At 35.6% G+C, this 23,824-nt stretch overlaps 2 protein-coding genes across 3 annotated transcripts; one reads left to right on the top strand and one right to left on the bottom strand.

Annotated features, from left to right (window-relative positions):
- The first annotated feature begins 10,380 nt into the window (after nt 1–10,380).
- On the top strand, nt 10,381–10,689 carry LOC122278702 (protein RESPONSE TO ABA AND SALT 1-like). The gene has a single exon (XM_043088885.1). The coding sequence runs from the start codon at nt 10,381–10,383 to the stop codon at nt 10,687–10,689; it is 309 nt and encodes a 102-aa protein (XP_042944819.1).
- Nucleotides 10,690–11,678: 989 nt separating this feature from the next.
- Nucleotides 11,679–18,812, bottom strand: LOC122279489 (acyl-coenzyme A oxidase 4, peroxisomal). Of its 2 annotated transcripts, XM_043090171.1 has the most exons (14): nt 18,653–18,780; nt 18,351–18,461; nt 18,143–18,247; nt 15,886–15,992; nt 15,578–15,655; nt 15,359–15,482; nt 15,148–15,221; nt 14,978–15,037; nt 14,717–14,826; nt 13,723–13,882; nt 12,625–12,701; nt 12,365–12,536; nt 12,197–12,289; nt 11,679–12,003 (listed from the first exon to the last, which is right to left on the bottom strand). In XM_043090171.1, the coding sequence occupies exons 4-14, from the start codon at nt 15,934–15,936 to the stop codon at nt 11,872–11,874; spliced, it is 1,131 nt and encodes a 376-aa protein (XP_042946105.1). In that variant the 5' UTR covers nt 15,937–15,992; nt 18,143–18,247; nt 18,351–18,461; nt 18,653–18,780; the 3' UTR covers nt 11,679–11,871. The 2 variants fall into 2 exon arrangements, with proteins under 2 accessions (XP_042946105.1, XP_042946104.1); XM_043090170.1 differs by lacking the exon at nt 18,351–18,461 and having other exon boundaries at nt 18,653–18,812.
- Between the last annotated feature and the right edge of the window lie 5,012 nt (nt 18,813–23,824).

Genomic DNA, 23,824 nt, shown 5'->3' with positions numbered 1-23,824 from the left:
TAAAGTTCACTATTTGTTAGAGCATTCTCAATACCTTCTTTGTCCTATACTTTAAAATACATCACCAAAACTCTTTTCTTTTTTTCTTTTACATATAGACTTTTACAATATATCATATATCAACTTATCATTTAAGTATTATATTTTCTAGTATCTTTTATTCGTTTTAAATATTTTCGCTAACTACCAATGATATCCTCATATCTTTCGACAAATGGAATTCTCTCATATACAATGTCATATAATTATGTCCTATTTTAGATTAATCTAAATTTATAAACTAAACCAAAATTGAAATTGATTCAAGAAATAAAAAGAAGAAATTATATTATGAGAATATTCTCAAAGTATATTATAAAAATATTCATTTTTTATAATTGTGAAAGAATATTCTTATGATATTCTTGGGTATATTCTGAGAATGTCTATTTTCGATAATTGTGAAATAAAATTCTCAATATATTCTTGAGTATATTATGAGAATATACTTTACTTTAGTTTACTCAAAACTTCAACTATAAATATATAAGACCATTTATTCTAAAGTTTTAATAACATCTTCATTTCCATTTTCTTACACAATTCTTCTAGCTATCCTTTGTATACACTTCTTATGTGTCTTTTTTTTAGGTTTTTGACTCTTCATCATTTGACAATGAGTTGGCATGAAATTTAGTTCTTGCTATGAAAGAAGAACGTTTGGACAATCAAAGAGGCTCAACATCTTGTTGTAATTCTATTCCACATCATATATTCATTTGAAGAAATTCTTTTGAAACACCTTTTCTCGAATTATTTTACTAAATCACATGTATATCTTCTGTGGGAGGTTTCAAATGTAACATTCTCTTTGCTTGCATATTCAGGTTGCAGTCGAAACATACGAACCATATTTCATCCAAAGAAGAGATGCTACTAGAAGGCTTAAGCATTCCTCTCTTCAAAAAATAAATGTTGCGATGAGAGCACTAGCTTATGGATTATCTAGTGATTTTTTGGATAGATACTTGAAGTAATGGACAAGAAATCTACCGCTGCTCATTTTCCATCTTCTTCTTCTTGCATTGCACCAACCTAGTGCTCTAGTTAGGTTAAATCTTCCTTGAATTTGTTCCTAAAATCCTTTAATTTTTGCTAGATAACCTCGTGATTTTGCTATGTTTGTTCTACTAGCTCCATGATTTTGTTGAGTGATACAAGAATATCTTCTATGGATTATGATAGCACAAAGACCGTATCTCTCTGATACAAATTTATAACACACCCCAAGTGTTTGAAAAAAAAAAACACACACACACACAGACCTGCTCACTTTGAGGGGAGCATCTCCTGAAGAAAGGGAGAGAGAAAGACGGAAAAAAGAGAGATGAACTTTTGATTCAGATTTGGCATGCCTCTTGTTCCCCTACTTATATTGACCAAACTATTAACTAACTAATGGGCCAAAGGCCAGCACAACTAAAACAAAAGGAAAATAATATAAGCAAAACAAGCCTAACAAAGTAAGAAATGGGTCATGGCCCAACTCCACTAACCCCTGCATTAAACACTCCAAGTCACGGGCTAAGTCCAACAACTACCCAAGCCCACTATGGCTTTCGCCCCTACTATCATCGTGAACAGAAGTGTGACACTATCCCAGTGTCATACACGCACCCATGAAACCCAACTCCACCCCCTTTTTCCTTGGCTCTCATACATTTCTTGCACTCGACATCAACAACACAATTACTAGCATTATGCCTCTTCACCACACCACATTATCTTCATTCTCCAAAGACAAGCCTCTTAGGCCCATATTCATCAAATATAACAAATCCCTAAATATGTGATCATCCCTAAAGAGCTAAAGACTCGAAAAATAAAGAGATTGAAAGATGTAAGTTGTAGCATACCCATAGATTACTTGGGTTTGGAGGAGAAAAGAAGAAAAATCTCAAAATGTTTACGTAAGCCACGGGTTTCCAAGAATGCTTGAACTGGAGAGAGGAGAGCTTGAAGCACAAGAACAACCTTGATCGGTGATGGAGTCGAAGAGCAACAATGAACTTGGAGGAAGATGGCATCAAACACAGCCTTTATGGAGCAAAACACAGAGGAAAAGCACGCGAACGGGAGGGGTTAAAATGAAAATAGAGTAACTTTCAGCATTGCTGAACAAGCAACTCAAATGAGAGAAACTAATTTAAAATCTTTTAGGTTATTAACAGTATACTCTACATCTAATGAGATTACTGTAGCAAAGTGTTAAATAAATATGAAATACATTAATTCAGTGGAGGGGAATTTTGATAAATTTTCTTTATATTTTAAAGGAAATTTTATTTTATAAAATCCTTTGTAAATTCTAGCCGTGGGCATCTATTTGGTTTTACACATGATCAGCCTATAAAGAAGATAGTTAACTTGTTTTCATAGATGAAATTTATTTTGTTCGTAAAATTGATCTTCCAAACTCATTGTATAGTTTCTTTTAGTGCAATGTTCATGCCTAGGTCAACTTGTTTGTATATATGAAGATGATCTTGAAGGTTAAATATTTTGCAATATACTAATGAAAATGTAAAGTAAAAAGGCACAATAATATCTATGATGTCAATTTGACATTCTTTAGTACTCTAACTCTTATGATTGGACCATTTTTTTGTTTTAATAGACAATAAATTATTAGATGATTCTATTAATTTCTAAATAACTCGTACCATACGGTATTATTCCTAAAAGAAATCACACATGAACCTAAACCTAAGCGTGTCATAGTACAAGACAATGACCAAATTTATCTAAAATTTTTCAAAAGAAATCTAAATGGTAAAAATGTAATTTTATTTAAGAAACAATACAATTTAATTAAGGCAAAATAAACAATAAGAAAAAGAATAAAAGTGTAATTTCTCTTAACTCATCAAACACAAATCTGACAAGAGTGTAACTTTTACATCAAACATAATTTACAATTCACACAATTATGGCGGCAGATGATGTAGCATGAGACTGGTCCTGACAAGAACCAAAAAAATTTATTTTTTTTTTATTTTTTCTCATTCATATTTTTTATATTTTAAAATATTTTTTTTTTAAATTCACAACACCACTAAAAAAAATGCTTCTTTAATCACTAAGTAAAAAAATAAGAAATTTTTTTTTATCGGAACTCAATCAAGACCCAAATAACGGAGACTAACATTTTTATAGAAGGAAAATATATGTTCGTATATGCGTCATTCTATTCTAAAAATAGGAAAGCACTGGTGTGAATTACCCATGGGCCATGCCCTAAATAACGCACGGCATTGTGATTGACAAAATGAAAATTTTATACACTATATTATCATCTTACTTACATCTCACTAAGTAAGAAATGACACATTTACTAACATTAAATTATCATTTATTATATACTTTTTTATCATTAAATTATGATAAATACGTCACATCATATATAATATGATGCAAGTGAGATAGTAGTATAGTGTATAGCATTACTAATTTTGTAAGACGGATGGTTAGAATGAAAAGTTGCAAAACTAAAAAATAAAGATCCAGCTTTAAAGGTCTTCGTGGACTTTTGTATATTTTTTTAATAAAACTTTAGCCAATTCATTATATATATACAAGAAAATCTTTTACCTTAAAAATACTACTAAAATATTAAAAAAATTAAAATCCTAAAAAGTTAATAGATGCCGCGAAAAACTGCACGCACCGATGGGTCCCTTCGTAGTCTGACGAGACACTCTTGAGAAACTGCTGGGAGAGAGAGTTAAACTCTGTTTGCCGTCCCAACACAACGCTTCTCGATTTCTGAAGGGATCCTCTTGTTCGTGACGTTTATTATCCTTACATATTACAAATCTCTGTCCATTACCGGCACCGACCTCCGCGAAAATAAAAATCAAACACCATTCTTGCCTCTGATGTATCTTTCGTAGATCAAATACTTCCCCAAGAAGAAAGAATTACAGACGAAAAAAAGTTCAATGCATTACTTAAGATCACATTCTCATGATCCTAACCATCTCCCTAAATAAACTGATTGATCTTTTACATAGTGTCTGTTAGGACATTGTGGTATGGGGCATACAATTACAACTGAAGTAGAAATAAGAAAGAATGAAAAAATAATGAACACCAAAGATTTTACGTGGAAAAATCTCCAAACTAATTGGAGCAAAAATCTTCCACGGGTAAATTGTAGAAGGATTTCACTATAGCAAAAGGATTACAAGAATTTCTCTCTAGAATAAGGAGAGCACAATTGACAATACCCTCTCTTATAAAAGGAGAAAAATGCACTTTAGGAGAAACCTCACTATTTTTCTTTCTAAAAAACTCTCTCTTTCTCTATATTTTTGCTTACAAAATGGGATGGATCTTGAAGAGCAAAAACATGTATATACAGGGGATAAAGGCGGTGGAGGATGGCGGTTCAGCAATGTGAATGCAAGCTTGATATGTGCTGTCAAATGGCCCACCATTTTTTACTAATTCTAACTCTTAATGTAGAAGAAACAAAGCTTCTTATCATTTCATCTATTTGCAGAAAATTTTGACCTATAAAAGTCTACAAAAGTGGCTTTACCGCCACATATCTCTCACTTAAAGTCACTTTTTTAATCCTTCTATCTTTTCTACACTTTTCATCTCCATGCCGCTTACATATCTGTTAGGCGACACCAGATAAACTTGTCATTATTAATTGGCTTTGTTAATATATCTGCTAGGTTGTCTTTTGTATGGATTTTTTTTTATATCCACACTTCCTTCTTCCACCTTCTCACGAACGAAGTGATATTGAACTCATATGTGTTTTGTCTTTGAATGAAATGCTAAATTATTTGCCAGATGCAAAGCACTTTGACTATCACAAAATAAATTAATCTTCTCTTGTACATGTCCGAGCTCTTCTAGTAGCATTTGCAACCATATTGCCTCTTTGCTAGCTTGTGTAACTGTGACATATTCTGTCTCTGTCGTAGAAGTAGCCACTATAGACTACAATTTTGAAACCCAGCTTACAGCTCCTCCAACAAGAGTAAACACATAACCTGAGGTGGACTTGCTCTTGTCAAGATCACCTGCATAATCTGAATCAACATAGCCTTTGACAGTAAAGTCTAATCCTTCATAACATAATGTGACATTTGAGGTACCCTTGACATATCTCAGGATCCTCTTTACAACACTCCAATGCTCTTTACCAGGATTCACCATGTATCGACTAACCACTTCTACTGCTTGTGCAATGTCTGGTCTTGTACAAACCATAGTGAACATTAAGCTACCCACTGCTAAAGCGTACGTTACTCGAGAAATTTTCATCCTCTCTGCTTCATTGCTAGGACTCATACTTGAGGATAACTTGAAATTAATAGGAAGAGGGGTAGAAATTGGCTTACAATCTTGCATGTTGAAGCGTCGCAAGATTTTCTTCAAATAATTTTTCTGAGAAAGTCATATCTTCCTATTATTTCTGTCTCGGTAAATTTGCATCCCTAGAATCTTGTTTGTTGGTCCCAAGTCCTTCATTTCAAATTCCCTAGCTAACTGTGCCTTTAAGTCTGTAATACGATCTTTGTTGGGGCCTGCAACCAACATGTTGTCAACATACAACAACAGAATAATGAAATTACCATCACTAAATCTCTTATAGTAAACACAAGGATCTGAACTATGTCTGTTGTATCCAAGGCTCATGATAAGGGAATCAAATCTCTTATACCAACATCTCAATGCCTGTTTGAGACTGTATAGAGATTTGTTCAACTTGCAAACCAAGTTTTCTTTTTTTTTTTCTTCAAAACCTTCTGGTTGGAGTATGTAAATCTCTTCTTCAATTTCTCCATGAAGAAATGCAGTTTTCACGTCCAATTGTTCTAAGTACAAGTCAAATGTAGCACATATCGCAAGGACTGCTCGAATCGTTGAGAGTCGAACAACAGGAGAGAATATTTCGTTGAAGTCTATGCCTTCTTTCTGAGCGAATCCTTTCACCACCAATCTAGCACGATACCGCTCCACTTGGTCATTGCCATTTCGTTTGATTTTGTAAACCCATTTCTTTCCGATGGCCTTCCTTCCTTGTGGTAGTAGAACAAGATCCCATGTTTTGTTTTTATGGAGGGCTTCAATTTATTCTTGCATTGCAACCATCCACAGAGAAGCATCTTGGCTATTTGTAGCCTCATCGAAAGTTGACGGCTCTCCATCCTCTATTAGTAGACAGCATGCGACATTTCTCTCCATGTTCTACTCTGAGTGCCAAGCTGGTTCTCTTCTCTCCCGAGTTGACCGTCGAACTTGTGGAATTGCACACTCAGCTTGTTCTTGTTCTTCGTGCCCTGATGTTGCTTTAGAAGAATCTGAAACTTCTAATTCTTGTCTTTCTTCAACTTGAACTGTAGTAGTCTCTGGTTTCTCTTTTGAAACGCTATCATTTTCTTTTTCTTGTTCCTTATCTTCTACAAATACAACATTCCTGCTGATTAGTACCTTGTGGGCAGTGGGATCCCACAGGTGATACCCCTTGACTCCATCAGCATACCCTAAGAAAATACATTTTTTGGATTTTGGATCCAACTTTGATGTTTCTTGGGCGTTGTACATAACATAAACAGGACTTCCAAATGTATGTAAGTGAGAATAATCAGCTGGCTTATCAGTCCACATCTCCATCGGCATTTTCAAATCAATTGCGGTTGATGGTGATCGATTGATCACATAACAGGCAGTCTTGACTGCTTCTGCCCAAAATGACTTGGCCATTCCTGCAGTTCTCAACATTGCTCTTGTTCGTTCTAATAAGGTTATGTTCATCCGCTCTGCTACTCCATTTTATTGTGAAGTGTATGCCACCGTGAGCTGCCTTTTGATACCTTCTTGTTGACAGAAGCTATCAAATTCACTACCAGTATATTCTCCTCCATTTTCTGTACTTAAACAATTGATCTTCTTTTCAGATTCAACCTCAATCTGTGCTTTGAATATTTTGAAAACTGGAAATACATCTGCCTTATTTTTTATTGGATACACCCAACATCTCCTAGAGTAATCGTCAATAAATGACACAGTATTTTGCTCCTCCTAGGGACAAAACTGGTGCTTGCCAAACTTCAGAATGGATTAGTTCTAAGATAGCTTTACTTCTAGCAGAGGAACTACTGAATTTCAATCTGTGCTATTTACTAGTAACAAAGTGCTCACAAAAGGGTAATTAAACCTTTTTGAGCCCTGGAAGAAGCTTTTGTTCAGCAAGAATCTTCAAACCTCATTCTGACATGTGGCCAAGCTTACGGTGTCACATCATTGTTAATTCTTCTGTCGAACTTGCCAACGCAGTGGATGCTCCTCATTCTTGTTGTGTTTCTCCTTTAAGCATGTATAAATTTGCAGCTATCTTTTCCGCTTTCATCATTACAAGCGCGCCTTTAACTATTTTCATGATCACATCTTGAATATGGGTTTTACACCCACTATTATCTAATTGTCCTAAAGGCAATAGGTTTTTCTTCTGGCCTTTCACATGTCGTACCTCCTGAATGGTGCGAACCGTACCGTCACACATCTTCAATTTGATGGTACCAATACCAGCAATCTCCAAGGCATGATCGTCTCTCATGAACATAGATCCTCCTGAGATAGGGTCATATTGATGGAACCATTCTCTCCGGGAAGTCATATGCCATGTTGCTCCTGAGTCAATAAGCCAGACATCAGCGAATCTTCTTCTACCTTCAGTAACTGTTGTTGCCTCACTGTATAAAATTTCACCATCATCTGAGATGCTTGCTACACAACCCTGAGCTTTTGACAACTCAGGACCTTTTCCTTTGGCTTCTTCGTTCTTCTTGAAATGCCAACACTCCCTTTTGTAGTGCCCTTTCTTGCCACAGTGATGACACTTGACATTCTTCTTACTTCTGAATTTTGATCTACACTGATTTTGACTCCCATTGGGGCCACATTCCGTTGATCTCCCTCTCGTCATTACCAAAGTTTTGGCTTGCTGTGAACCTCCTGATCTATCTTCTTTGCTTTTACGCCGACTTTCTTCTTCAAGAACTGCAGTTGCAATATCATCGAAGACTAGAACTTCAATGTTGTTGGTTAAGTTGATGATGAGTTGATCATACGAATCAGGTAGACTTTGAAGTAGAATTTCAGCACATTCACCTATCTCTACATTATGCCCCATTGCTGTGAGCTGTGAAAATAAAGTGTTGAGGGTGTTGATGTGGTCTGTCACCATAGTTGACTCCATCCGAAGGTGTAAAGTTTTCTCCTCAAGAAAATTTTGTTGTGTAGTGATTTGGCCTCGTACAATTTTATCAGAGTATCTCATATCTCTTTTGTTGTCTTTTTCTCTGCCACACTTGACAATACTCCATCGGCTAGTGCTAGGTGCCGATTAGCAATAGCATTGCCATCCATCTCGTTCCACTTGCCGTCGTCAGTGATCTCATCGGGCCTATCTCCAATTGCCGCCAAGCAATTATCTTTCCTCAAAACTGCTTTTATTCTCATTTTCCACAATGAGAAATTACTCCTATTAAATTTCTCTATTTCGTACTTCGTCACCATTATTGAAGATGCCTCATTTTTCACTAACTGGATCTAACTATAGCACGAAGACCGGCTATAAACCTGATGCTCTGATACCACTGTTAGGACGTTGTAGTACGGGGCATACAATTACAACTAAAGTAGAAATGAGAAAGAATGAATAAATAATGAACATCAAAGGTTTTATGTGGAAAAATCTCCAAACTAATTGGAGCAAAAATCTTCCATGGGCAAATTGTAGAAGGATTTCACTATAGTAAAAGGATTACAAAAATTTATCTCTAGAATAAGGAAAGCACAATTGACAATACCCTCTTTTATAAAAGGAGAAAAATACACTCTTTTTTACAAAATGAACGACAATATTTAGGAGAAACCTCACTATTTTTCTCTCTAAAAAACTCTCTCTCTTTCTCTATATTTTTGCTTACAAAATGGGATGAATCTTGAAGAGCAAAAGCATGTATATATAGGGGATAAAGGCGGTAGAGGATGGCGGTTTAGCAATGTGAATGCAAGCTTGATATGTGTTGTCAAATAGCCCACCATTTTTGACTAATTCTAACTCTTAATGTAGAAGAAACAAAGCTTCTTATCATTTTATCTATTTGCAGAAAATTTTGACCCACAAAAGTGGCTTTACCGCCACAGTGTCTTGTCCTACCTTTTACATACGAATACCTAATCACAACCTAGCTCTTTTCAGCTCTCTGCCATTTTGCTCTATCTCTTCCATGCAAAGTGGGTCAGGGACAGGAACAGCGTCATTTGAGGTCTTTCTGGAAGGCTGGCTTGTCTGCCAACAAGACTACCTCAATGAGCTCCTCTAGGCTCGGCAGCATAGCCACGAAATCAGAGACCAAGACCTCAAAGATTAGGTTAGCCGCATCCTCGCACACTACCAAGAATATTACGAAGAAAAATCGATGGTTGTTTAGAGGGACGTCTTACTCGCGTTCTCTACCACATGGTTCACCTCCTTCGAGTGTACCTTCCTCAGGATCGCTAGTTTCAAACCCGGCCTGGCATTCTGCCTCGTCAGCAACTCAATCGATGACTTGGTGATGAAAGGCTCACTCTCACTAACTGGTAATTGGCGTATTGAGTGATTAGATCTAAGGTTTTTTGCTTGTTAGTTAGCTAGATCTAAGGTTACCTCAAGGCAACACAAAGATTAAAATTGGTTGTTGGTGAAAATTAAGAATAGCTCAGGCTAGCACTTAGCTCTCAAAGGTATTGAAGAGAAAATTCTAATTAATTGAATAAACATAATAATAATTGATTAAATAACAATGGAAAGTAAAATATAAATAGAAAATCCCCTAGGGTTGGCGCCACCTTGCCTCCCCTCTCTATCCTTAACCTAGATCTAAATCTAGATCTCAATCTTAAATCCACTCTTAAGTTTTAGGAATCATAAGTTTAAAGAAACAACATCTAATGCCTAAAATAAAAAAATTAACTTGGAAATAAGCTATAAATTAAACTAGGAAATAACATAAACATATTAAAAATAAATAAATCCCTAAATAAAATGATCATGGCCGGCCACTACTATGAATGGCGCCCCCACCTCTATTTTTTAGGAACTTGTCATCTTGTCATCCAATCTGGTCATCTTGTCATCTAATTCTCTAAAATCAAGGAATTGACCAACACATGAAACTCTTCTAGTTGCACGTGTCTTGAATGCACATCGCCTCACCACCCAAATCATGTATGCAATCCTTCTAGCCTCGACATGCCTAACCCTCTTAGTGATATTGTGAATAGCTCTTCTTGGATCTCCATCATTTGTCCGAGGACCAACACTAGAGAATGAATAACATTCAGGAGAGCGTGGCAGCACCACCGTTGCTGGAGATTCTAAGGTGTGGACATGAGCGGTTGGTGGATGGGGAAATAAGGGAGGAGGACAACATGTTCGCAGAGTGGAGGTCGGCATTGGAGTCCGTGGTGGCCAATGTTGATACGCTGAGGACGAACACGACACTGAAAGTGGTGGAGATACTCAGTCCAGCTCAGAGCGTCAGGTGCTTGGCCGCAGTTTCTGAGCTGAAGCTCAGGATAAGGAGTTGGGGTTTGCAGAGAGAAGCTGAAGCGCGACAATCAGGTGGGAATGAATGAGTACTGACACCTTTGTTTGGTGAGAATTAACCTGAACTCTCTCTCATAGTTTCTGTCGTAAGCAGAGATGTTCGGGTAGGGGGCAGAATTAATTTGTCTGCCAATAGTGTTCGACAAGAAGAAGCTAATTAGGTCGTAGAAGCATCAATTAATGTAGTTGGGGTTTACGGTATCCGTATCCATGCAGAAATGTTTTCGCTCCACTAAATTTAATCAGCTATCATATATGTGATCTAAAATGTCTCTCAGTGTCATTTAAGTGTTTTTTTTATCTTTTATATTTCTTATATATTCATCCTATAAGAATGTGCAAGTCATTAAAAATGAGTGATTTTGTAAGATATATAGGATGAGTGGTACTTCATCCAGAGTCTAGAAGGATATAATAATTTCTATTTTTATTTTATTTGTCTTGATTATTAAAAAAATATTACTGCAAAAACAAAAATAATAGAAAAGAAAGAGAGCACATATATCATGCATTCTCCGTACAAATAAAAAAATACTTTAATTACAAAGAGATTATATAAAATATATATATTCAAATTGACATGATTTAATATGATATATTATATTATAAAATTTTTTATTATATAATAGATTCAACCTATCACATGAAGTTATATTAATTTATAGATTTAATTTTGTGAGATATCTTTGTATAAATGATAGAATTTCTAGAAAAAAAAAAAAAACACCAAAGAAATAGTAACTTTGGAAAAGCACGTGATGCAGGTAGCAGAATGGAAGACAACATGTTGCCTCCCTTAGGCCCTTAAGTGGTGCTATTTCGGGAACAATACGAATTTAGAGAGGGGTCCATTACCTGAAGGATAATTAGATAACTTTAGTCTTTAGATGGGCAAATTCACTCCGTTCTGGGAACAAGCGTAGCTGGTCGTACGTATCATTGCGACTGCTATAGCAACTTCGGACGTCTACTGTTAGAACTCCAGGTCAGTAGATAATGTAAGGGAAAAAAAAAAGGCTGAAAGAAAATTCCGGCATTTTATTTCATTCCATCGTCATATATAATATACATAATTTGAGTATTATTCAACTTTTGGAAGGGGCGTCACAAGTGTTTCTTATTGACTACAGTCTCTTCATCAGTCAAGCTAACACCATATAAAAGGAACACAAGTCTCCAAACAACAGGGCGAGGAGGAAAATCTACACATTTCACAGACGGCTTCGTTTGCTCGATGCAGCTGGCTTAAAGCTGGCAAAACCAGTGATTTCCCTACCTGTGATCAAGCTGTTGATGTCATAGGTGCCTTCATATGTGTATATTGGTTCCAGATCGCAGAATGCCTGCAATGATGCCCCAAGAAAAAAAAATAATAGATCAATAATATCTAGACATAAACACCGGGGGTTGGGGAGGGGGTGTGGGCACAACAGATCAATTTTCACATTCTCATTTTGCAGACCTAGTCCAGACTCCAAATCCAATCCTTCATACATGTTGCTTTAAATTTTTCAATCAAGAGAGAAGCATGAATACCTTTGCAACTAAAAAATCAGCCAAAATGCCATTGCCACCGAGTAACTCCCGTCCAATAGCAGCAGTTTCTCTGGCCTTCAGTGTGATCCATGACTGAAGAATTGTAGAATTGTCAGCGACACATACTTAAAAAATATGCATCACAAGTTTAAAGATTGTTAATCGTACCTTTCCCAAGCTAGCTTGACCTGGAGTCATTTTCCCACTTTCATACAACTTGCAGAGGCGCCAACCAATAAGAATCATGGCTTGAACATTACCCAGCATATGAACAAGTTTCTGTTGGTTGATTTGGAAAGCTGCAAGGGGTGCTCCAAACTGTTTCCTCTCCTTCAGATACCTTAAGATGGGTTGGAATTTAGAGCAGCCGATACTAAAAGCTTAAAATAAAATATCACAGTGAAGAAGAGCAGCATTTAGTCTCATACCTGTGACACATATCATAGATGCCCATTGATATGCCAATAGGTTGCCATGCAACCATAACACGTGAAACAGCAAGAATCTGTTTTGAGTCGGAAGTTTCAGATAACATGAAAATCAAAGAACATACATGAATTTCTAGAAATCCAGGAACTACTCTGATGGAGAAATTGGAAACCGGCAACCAATGTACTCCAGATCCGTGCAGAAAAGCACTGCAGATACTCGTGAACAGATAGTTCATAGACACAATGAACAATTTTGGATTCCATAGATTGCTGGAAGTGTGTGCAGTTGCATGCATGTATGATTGAGTGAACCATTACTGATAGATTTGGTAGAAGTCGATGCCAAACATTCAAGATCGAGGAATTAACCTTTTGGTACTTCAATGAGGGCAGAACACCACCCAAGAGATGCATGTTTCACACAACGGTTTTTTTTTTTTTTTATACATAAGAATAAAATTTTATTGAATCAATAAATAGGTGTAACTGTAGTACACAGGAAGTATATGAGAGAAAATACCAAGAAGAAGTTCGGTGCTTGAGAAATAAATAAGAAACTCATGGAAGCTAGCACCGTTGAAACACAATGGAGAAAACTTTTGGCAAGCATCATATATCAACGCAAAAAACTGCTTCAAATCTTTGTTGTTGTGAAAACAGTTTGTTTGGTTCTTATGTAGAGCAATCGATGCAAAGCGAATACCTTGTTACATCTTGTACCTTTCAGAACAACAAAAAGTGTTACACAGAGAGAGAGACACACACACACACAGAGACAGATAGAGAGAGGCATGGTCCTGCTTGCCAAAAGTTACAATTACAAATTCTTCAACTAAGGTACTAACAGTAAGCTTTCTGGTGTAATCCAACTGGTCCACAATGAGTCTATTTGACGTTCGGTTACACCATTATAGTTATGTGTTTCCACCCATGTCATAAAATTTTATATGATGAAAATTGATGTATTATCGCAACCAAATACTCCATTCTGCATGCTTATGGATGATAATTGACGGAAAATCCCAAACAAAGCAGAAAGTGCACAAATAATGGTAAGGGACAGGATCATCATCACCCAACTCCTCACAACTGTACCTTGTTTGTATCCTGAAAGGAATCAACGCCAGGTAACCTGTCCTCATCAGCAATAAAAACGTTCTTCAAGAGAATATCTCCATTTTGAACAATCCTCAGGCCAATTTTATTTTCTATTTTTGTAGCTGTTAATCCAGGAGTATCCTTCTTTACTATAAATCTGAAATAGAAAGCAGCAATATAACACATGCATGCGAGGATGCTGATTTGGAAACCCAACAATTAAGCATTTCCAAACAAAAGCGAGTACAAAAATCACCTCATTTATCAAATGGTGGGCAACTGATGACCCTAAATTTGCAATCCTTGCACGTGTCAAGGATTGCATCCAATGAATAAAACTTTTTTCGGCATATGGACAAACCTGAGGATCATACACATGAAGAATCTTGCATATGTTGGAAACTATGACAATTTTATTACTTTCATGTAGGGTCTCAATGTCTCATTTTTAGGTGATTGGTCTCAATTTTTCACAAATGAAAGCAATTGATCTCCTTGGTCCATATAAAAGGTACTTCCCCATCCCAAAATTGATGAGAGATTTTCTTTTTGGGCTGTACTGAAACATAAGAAAGATTGTTATGGTGATCTTGTTTCACTAAAATCTATTTGCAAACTTTAATTTTTTTGGAATGGAACATTTGGGTATCACTTGGTGAAAAATATGTCGCATCAAAATACTTTTGAATGTTAATTAGTATTGCATCTAGTAATCAAGGGAAAAAACTTGAGAGAATGGATAATGTACTGCGTTATTAATGATGCATACAAGTGTAGTTTTTACCATGGATATAAATGTCCAACATGACAATCATAATGTCACTACCAGGTTAGTGTAGATGTGCATATTTTCCAACATACTATAAGGAACATTGCATAAAGTAGTATCTGAACGTCTTGGTGCATGAAAAAGAAGCACAGAGTTGAAACAGATGTCCAGCATGCAAATATAGGGTAAAGTGTCCTGCATATCATACAGCATATGGCATACCCATTTATCTGATTTGTTGTGGTATTCCTGGCAAAAACAACCAACAAATCTGCAAAGGTACTGTTTCCAATCCAGCGCTTTTGGCCCTTAAGTATCCAACCTCCTTCCACCTGATCTTTCAAATGCAAAGGCAAAAAATTTCTATATTGTATGGAATTTTAGAATATCAAGCTCAAGTACATATGTAAGCATGTTTTTATAAATGTAAATTGGTGTTATGCGCTATAGAAAGATAGAAAAAAAGAAGTTGAGAGAAAGAACCTTTGTTGCTGTTGTGTTCAAAGCACTTGCATCACTTCCATTGTCAGGCTCAGTCAAAGCCTTGAGATGAGGAAACAGCATATATAAGTAACTCAGCATTGACAGAGGCAAATATCAAACATCTTTTTGAAACCCAGTACTATAACACGATGCCAAAAAAGGCTACTTACCCAACAACCTACTGTCTTTAGCTGTGCCAAAGATGGTAGATACTTTTGCTTCTGTGCCTCTGATCCACAAAATGCTATACTTGGTGGTCCAGACAAGTAAAATACGATATTATGATTTATTAAAACCATCCTGTGTTTATTTATTTAAAAAACAAACAGCTGCAACATTTTGTCATCTAAATACAAAACAAAGGTACCATGACGATCTCACCAATAGTGAGCATTGCCAGAGATGAATGCACCAAGATGAAAGTAGAACAGCTCGCATCAACTCTTGCAACTTCTGCTGTAGCAAGAGCACTTCCCGTAATGGAGAGACCAGGACACCCATAACCCTGAGAATCAGAACTAGCTAAACATCCCATCCACCACAATTTACACCTCAAAGAAGAGAGGTAGAGGAGTGGGTGGAAAAAGATGCACAAATCACCTTGATTGTACCACCAGCAATACGCAGGGCACCAAGTTTTGGAATAACATGAAATGGAAATTTGGCCTTCTCCCAATACTGACAAGAAGGGAAAAAAATGCAGAACTATTACTTTGTATTACAATCTCTATCACATTCAATGATAAAGGCATCAATGCCTCAATGCCAAATACCATTACACAATTTTCATGTTGTAATCACAAAGACAGCTATAATTATTAATAGAACCAAGATATAGTATTAATTTAACATTGAAATAATAGTAAAAGTAATAAAAATAAATAATACAAGCAACATGAGAAAGATACCTCTGTCATTATTGGAGCTATTTCTTGTTCCATGCAGGCCCTTACTTTCATCCTGATAGCCTGCTCCTCAGGAGTCACTAGATCATCAAGTTGATAATAGTCTGAAGCTGTAATTGTTAAAGATCAAGACAAAAATTGCAAACCATATGTTACCAGGTGAGGTAAAAAAGTATAACGTGCCCTGAAACTTATAATGGGAAAATGATACCCAGAATAATTTGAGAGAAGGAACAGACAAGAGACTGATAGTGAACCATGTGGCATGTGCAGCATGATTCATTACCAAAAGAAACCTAGTTCAAAGCACCTCATGCAACTATTCATATGATTACAAAATGAGCTGCAACATAAATATAGATCCAAGCTTCCCCAAATTTTGATGCCAAGAACTGATGGTAAGGAGAAAAAATACGTATAACTTATCCTCTCCCAGGTAGAATAAAAGTTGTCTTGTGTCTAGCCCAGTGAGTTCTAAATGCATGAATTGTTAGCAGTGACAATGTGTTGGGTATTTTAAATTTTTTGGAAGAAATATTAGTGAAATGGTTTCCATTAAATAAAAATGTCAAATTTGAGCATTTGGATTTACTCATCAACATAATTTATTTGAAATATACAGCTATATCAAAACTTCAAGTTTTGTACTCATTGATATTTGTTGGATGTATTAAATCCCTGCACAAGGTACTAATCCACAGTGCCAATAGACAGGCTCTTCTAATCCACCTATTTGATACACACGAGCCCAATGTCAGGTAGGCAGAGAGGTTTATTCTTCTTCGTGCTCCTCTACTCTTCACTCTATACAAAGACAGCATTGTTTAAAACTCATCTTAGTATTGCAGACTGGTAAGGGTAAGGAGATGGCAACGGTGGCTTGGCTGTTTTATTTTGAGCATGACATGCCAAACAGTCTGCTACAATCAATTGAGAAGATCTCACATGGGGTGTATCATCTCAATAGACGGACCAGATTCGTAACCTCAATCTACTGGAATTGATGGTAAATAAAAAGTAAAGTTTCATGTTATACTGGAAGCACAATGAGGTAATTTCTACCAAATTTCTCTCCATTTGAAATAAAATAGATTGTTGTACAATATTAATAAAGTAAGAGGGACATATGGTGTGGGAGTTTGGAAATTTATCCAGAATGGCTGGGAGGTTTCTTCAACAATTTCAGATTTGAGGTTGGAAGGGGAACATGAATCAGTTTCTGGTACAACACTTGGTGCGGTGAAGTTGCCTTGATAAACGCTTTCCCTTCTCTTTACAGGGTTGCATTGGATAAGGATGCTTCAGTGACTGATAACATGGACATTTCTTCTACTTCTCTTCATTGGTCTGTGAGGTTCATTAGAGCTGTCCAGGATTGAGAGATGGGAGATATTACAGAATTTTATAGTGCATTATATGCGTTGAACTTAAAAGTTGGAGGGAAGGACAGGTTGCTTTGGATTCATTCGGGGAACAAGAACTTCTCGGTCAAATCCTATTATAAGGTTATGTCGATCCATTCTACCATTGTCTTTCCTTGGAAAAGCATTTGGAGGAGTAATGTTCCTCTCATGGTTGCTTTCTTTGGCTGGTTCGCCTGACATGGGAAAATACTGACTACTGATAAGCTGAGATAGCACGGTCTTTTTATAACGGATTGGCACTGTATGTGTAAAAGAAATGGAGAATCAGCAAATCATCTTCTTCTTGACTATGATACGGTTAACGCTTTATGGGATGAAATCTTTACTAAGCTTGGTATTGCCTGGGTCATGCCTAGGAGGGTGGTAGACTTACTGTCATGTTGGAGAGCTATTCAAGGCAATCGTCAAACAGCAGCTATAAGGCAGATGGTGCCTCTATTTCCAATGTGGTGCACTTGGAATGAAAGGAATGGTCACTGTTTTAATAATAGGGAACATTTGATAGGAGGGTTCACGGACTTTTTCTCTCATACATTGTTACTTTGGGCTTCGGCTATTGTATTTAACGGGATTAGTTTTAATGACTTTTATGCTGTTTTCCACAACACTTAGCTTGTAATTAGGTTCATCTCTTGTATACTTCTTGTGTACCTGGGCCTGGCCTAATTATGTGGATCAATAAATTCTTCTTACTTATCAAAAAATAAATTTTTCACATATGTTTTTACTTGTGAAAATCATTTTACTAATTAATTCATGTGCATAGGAAAGATAAAATAAAATCACAAGCCAATATAAGTATGTAGCACAACTGGGGTAAAAGTTATCATTCATACCACAAGGAGGAAAAATGGACGCTGGAGTTGCTTGTGGAAACGCAATCGAAATATCCAATGGCGGTAAATTAAAATAGGAAGTGTTTGCATTTTGTTCAAGATCATCTGCAAGATATCGAAGTTGAATCTTCATTAGAATACACAACGAAATAACTATCAGCATTAACTGCTCCAAGGAAACAACCGTACGCTAGCTAATAATAATTACGAGAATAGCGGCAGCAGGGCGAAGAACAATAGGCACTTGGAAGTCCGTCTAAGAACGAATTCCAAGATTCAATTAAAGTTTATACGATCAATCGTGAGGCAGTTACAGGTCCTGAACACAATCGGTGACATCAATGAAAAAAAAAAATCTTTCCAAACCAAAACGAATCTCCAATATTAAAATACCGATATCCAACGGAAGTACTGTACAAAATCAGAGAGCTCTGACGAAAGAGCAAAGCAATATAAATATAATTTACAGAGCAGAAGAATCAAATTGTGATGACTAAAGAGAGAACGGACCTTGCTTTGTCATGGCGACGGAGTAGACGAGAAAAGGTCGAAAACAGAGGTGCGATGGGAGTTGGGGAGTTCTGAAACAAACAAAACCAGGGCGAGACCGGTTCAAGCTTGAAAAGAGGTGAGATGATTTCGTGGAATCGTTTTAAACGGAGAATAAGTACACGTATAGAGTAAGATAGTGGGCCCAGTTGGCACGCAACTTCAGGTTTCTGAAAATGGAAAAAAAAAAAATGGCTCTTTTGATCGCCTGATCGAATTTTGAATATCTTTTACGGTGTGTTTTTCTCAGGGGCTGGGCCTCAGGCCCAGGGTCGGAAGTTCCCAGAATAGCAGAGGTTTATTATAACGGACCAGCAATTGGGCTTGAATTAACAATATTTTAACGATATAAAGATCTGTAGCTTGCAATCCAGCTATTAAAGTGAATGTGTCCACTTATGTATTTTAAGTTTTTTTTATTTTTTATTAATAGTTAAGAAAGTGACTGTTAGTGAATTTATAATTTTTTATTATATGAAACACTTGCTTAGAAAAATATATAGTTTCTTATGTTTTCCTAACTTTTCTCGACAACCAAACAAGAGGTCGAGAACTACCAAGTAAAATCCATGAAAATGCGGATATTAAAGTGAATGTGAAGCTCTTAGCTTTTCTCTCGGGGACTTCTATTAAACATCTAGTTCTATTATAAAAGCAGTTATGAGCTGCTGAATAGTGATTTGTGTTTGATTGGCCAAATTGCTTTTTTATACTTTTGGACTGTACTTAATCGAGTAGATGCCTAACACAAGATGCCTCCTGTTGAAGTTTTTCGATGCTGCGAGATAAGACCAAGCGCATAAACCAAGGTGTGCGGCTTGAAGAGAGCCCTAAAGACATAAGAAACAGACAGAGAGGAAAAGAAACAGATATTAAAAGGTAGATAGAGTACGAAGCACAGTATTTTCTAAGGAATCATGCAAGTTGGTCTAATCAATCAGTTAGTATGTAGCTTTCCAGTGAATCGAACCATCATTTAAATTTTACTGAGAAGTCGTCGCTTTTGGTGCAGAGCATCCATCTAACTCGATTGATTTGTCGATTTATGCTCTTGTTGTCATTGGGACTAGTTTAGATAAAAAAATAAAAAATGCTATTTCCACCGCTTGAGCATCCCACTTGCACTTCCCGCTTGACTTGGCATTAAGGTGGCTGAATTAATAGAATAAAAAATGACTGCATATTCCTATCTTCCTTCTTGACTTAAAGAAAAAAAAAAAAAAAAAAAAAAAAAGCCTCTCTCTCCCTCTCAATCACAGACACTTCTCTCTCCCTCTCCATTTTCTGGCTTCTCTCTGTTCCACTCACTCCCTCCATCCTCTCTCTCTAATGAAATTGGACTGTGGCAGTGGAAGATAACCGAAACTTTGCTGGAGTCTCGCCGTAGTTTTTTATCAGCGGAGTGAGATCAGAGACTGATAGAGAACGAGGGAAAGACTTACCGGCGTCAATGAAGGCGACTTGCGGCGGTGGTATGCGACGTTGATGGATTTCAGAGCTCACGAAAATCATAGCAGTGACAAAGATGCAGCCGACTATGCTGTCCTGAACAGCCCAAAAAAAAATGAAAAAAGAAATTTTTAAAGTTCATTCTTACACCTTATTTTCTGTTCTTTTTCTGTGTTGCGTTATTTTCTTTTTTTTTTTTTTTGTGTTGCGTGTATGGTATATTGTTTGTATCTAAAAATTTACCCAAGATCTATAAGTTTGAACCTTCTTCATTCTCTCCTTTGTTATTTTTGGATTCTGCATGGTCTGTTTGGATGCATAAAAAGTGGAGAAAATATGAATAACCAATAGAGCACTACCATTAAATGTGACAGCCAAGCACCTTCACAAATCAGGAGCACTGCAAGGGGCGAGATCTATCAGGGAGGGGATTGGGGGGTATTTTTTCATCCAGGAGGAAAGAAGTAAGTGATGCATTTAACCAAAAAAAAAAAAAAAAAGCAACGTGGCTTTCCCACGTCAAGCGGGAATTGAAAACAGGAAGACACAGCGATTGCTGTAGCAACACCCTTTAGATAATAAGAGCTTCATATTTCATCTAGAATTGTAAATGAATTAATTTGTTTAATAACTAGTTCGATAATTTTTCGGTTAAACTCATATTGAATTCGATTCATATAAAAATAAATCAAATAAAAAAGTTTGACTATGAAGGAGATATCTGCTCAATTAGTAAATAACACCTATCAAACTAAATTTGACTTGACTAAAACTCGTTTATATCTAAATCGACTTCATTAAATATCATTCATATATTAATAAATATATATATACACATATGTATATACATATATATATGTGTGTGTGTATTAGTTAATAATATAAGCATAGCACTTTTATAATTAAAAATATAACATGTAATTTAATTACTTATGCCTATATATTGAATATGCTTCATAGTTATATTTTATAATTTGTATAATAATTAGTTGATAAGATTTAATAATTTTATATACTAGTACGTGGAAATTATATATGAAATAGATATATGCTATAATATTATGTGTATGTATTAGGAGTGTACAAGAATCACCGGAACCTATCAAATTAGTCGCTGAAGCAAAGAACCGGCAAGAAACCAGTTGGCGGGTGAGAGAATAAATGAGAAAATCAACATTAGCAGTTCGGCGCCGATTCGAACCCCTGGAAATTGCTAAACTAGTCGATCCCATCTAATCTTTTTTTTTTTCAAATATATGCATATGAAATGACACCATTTCACTTAAATGAGTGAAACGACGTCATTTTGGGCCTGGAGGTTTTGAACTAGGTTTAATAACTCTCATCTTCTTGTTCTTCCTCGCGTCGTCTTCTTCATCACATTGTGTCTGAATCCTCTGCAACCCTCCATCACAGAGACTATTTCTTCTTCTTCGCAGCATCCCTCCATCACAAAGACACCAATGGCAAATTGAAGATTGCACAAACACACATCGAGACCGATGGGATCGGTTTTCTCTCCCACAATTGACTAGTTTTGATCAATTCTAAGCAGGGTTCTCCTACGTCAGTGGGCTATCAATTTTACAACAAAATCGACGCTGATACGTTGGTGTATAACCTATAATTATTTATAATTTATGTAGGCATATAATATATTGTTATTATGGATAAATATCAACTTGCTACATATTAATTATATATAAATTTTTAAAATCTTATAATTCAATAGAGGTTCTAATTGTTAGTTATTCAAATTCAATATTAGATTTTTTATTTATCTAATTTATTAATTATTAAGTCTTATTCAAAATAAATTAATTAATTAAACAACTTGAGCTAAGCTCGAACTCGAGTTGAGAGTTTAGTTTTCCAAGTCGAGCTCGAATAAAGATTAAATAAAACTCTAAAGCTCGAACTTGAGTTTTTTGAGTCGAGCCAAGCTTCGCAAGCCAAAGACCGGCTCAAATAGGCCCTCAATCTAATCTCATCTTATCTTAATATCCAAATAACACAAATACAAATACTTTCCAATTTCAAATTTTTAACTTTTTCATCTAATCATTACAACTTTTTCAAACTTTCAAATAAAAAACAATTCAATTTTTTCAAATTTCAAAATAAAAATAATATTAAAAATCTATTTTCTAACGATATTTTAACTTTATAATATACTTTTTTTTCCTCTTATTTTTCAAAACCTCATAATGCATCTCAACTCAAACCATTTCACTACTATTCACAAACCATCTCATCTCACTATCTAAACCAAGCCGGCTGCGTTTGGATATTGAGTTGAATTGAGTTGAGATGAGTTGAGTTATTTATGAATAGTAGTGAATTGAATTAGTGATGTGATTTTTATTGAGCTCACCTAAAATAAGTTTAGATATATTTGGATGTTAAGATGAGTATATATTTATTTATGAGAAATTGAAAAATTGTAAATCCCACCTATAAAAATGTGTTGAGTTGAAAAAAGTTGTAGATCCTACGTGTAAAAAGGTTTTGGATTGAGATGAAGTTAGTGATTTGAGAGTTGTGTATTTGGATGTTAGAATCAACTAAAAATTAGACTGAACTGAGTTAATCTCAATACACTCCAACAACCAAACAGGGCCTTATGACCCGTGACAAACAAGTAAAGTTAGTACCTCATAACCCGTGACTCATACAACGAAATCAATTCCCGTTAGTTGGGTTTTTGGCTTGGAAGAGTCAATATTGGTCTAGCCCAAGTTAGGGGCCCAAAGCCCATCTTCTGTAAGGGATAGCTATTCAAAAGAGTTGTGAATCGTAGACTTTAGCCGTCCGGTTTATTAGGACGAATAAACCCAGCATTATTGGTACAGATAGAATAATGACCAGATAATTCCGTCATATTAGGGATAAGCCTTATTGTGGCTAAGTCTTATGCGAAATTGATCGACTAATGGTAATCATCCAATATTCTCCACCCCTATATATACATATAGCATGTAACCGCCTAACAGAGCTAATTGAGCATTCTTAAATTACTATCCCTAATTTGTATCTGACTTAAGTATCGGAGGTGTCTCAAGCATATAGTGTTGCTGAAGTTACTAGTTGCAAGTGAACGGTCACAACAGGTGGCGAGACACATCTTTTACAATATATTTAAATCCATCAAATTAGAAGTAAAAGTCAAAATAAGATTTAAAATAATATTATTATATTATATAATTGTATACGAGTTGTTATAAAGTAATAGTTCTATCATTTCTCATATATATATATATATATATATATATTATGTGCATCATAAAATTTGATTTTTAAGAAAGGTTTAGATATTTTTTTTAAAATATCAACAATTAATATGGAGTGTATATATAACATCCCGTTCCTAGAAATTCGAAGAATTAGCTCTTATACCTTGATAAGAACTAATTTATATTATATCTTTCATATCCAAAAATATATTTGCAAAGCCTCTAAATTCAAACATAAATTCCTCTAATACAATTAACTGCACATATCAATCCATTAATTCCTCAATACAATAATCCAAATTAAATAAATTATCTTCTCCACATGTCTCAATTAACATAATGAACTGAAATAATACTTAAATCTTCATAATCATCTAAACATACTAAAATCAATTTACTTAATAAATAAGTCTTCCAATAGCACTAGAACTCCAAGGTACTCAACCACTAC

Source organism: Carya illinoinensis, chromosome 10 (assembly GCF_018687715.1).
Source record: "Carya illinoinensis cultivar Pawnee chromosome 10, C.illinoinensisPawnee_v1, whole genome shotgun sequence".
NCBI lineage: Eukaryota > Viridiplantae > Streptophyta > Magnoliopsida > Fagales > Juglandaceae > Carya > Carya illinoinensis.
This window is presented reverse-complemented; position numbering and strand designations above follow the sequence as displayed.

Bases quoted from the DNA above. Each gene is read 5' to 3' on its own strand.
- LOC122279489 (XM_043090170.1), bottom strand. The intron at 15,038-15,147 runs GTAAGTAGCCTT...CCTCATCTCAAG, and splicing joins TAAAGACAGTAGGTTGTTGG to GCTTTGACTGAGCCTGACAA. The intron at 13,883-14,716 runs GTATGCCATATG...TTTCTATTTCAG, and splicing joins ACAACAAATCAGATAAATGG to ATTTATAGTAAAGAAGGATA.
- LOC122278702 (XM_043088885.1), top strand. From the start codon at position 10,381: ATGAATAACATTCAGGAGAGCGTGGCAGCACCACCGTTGCTGGAGATT.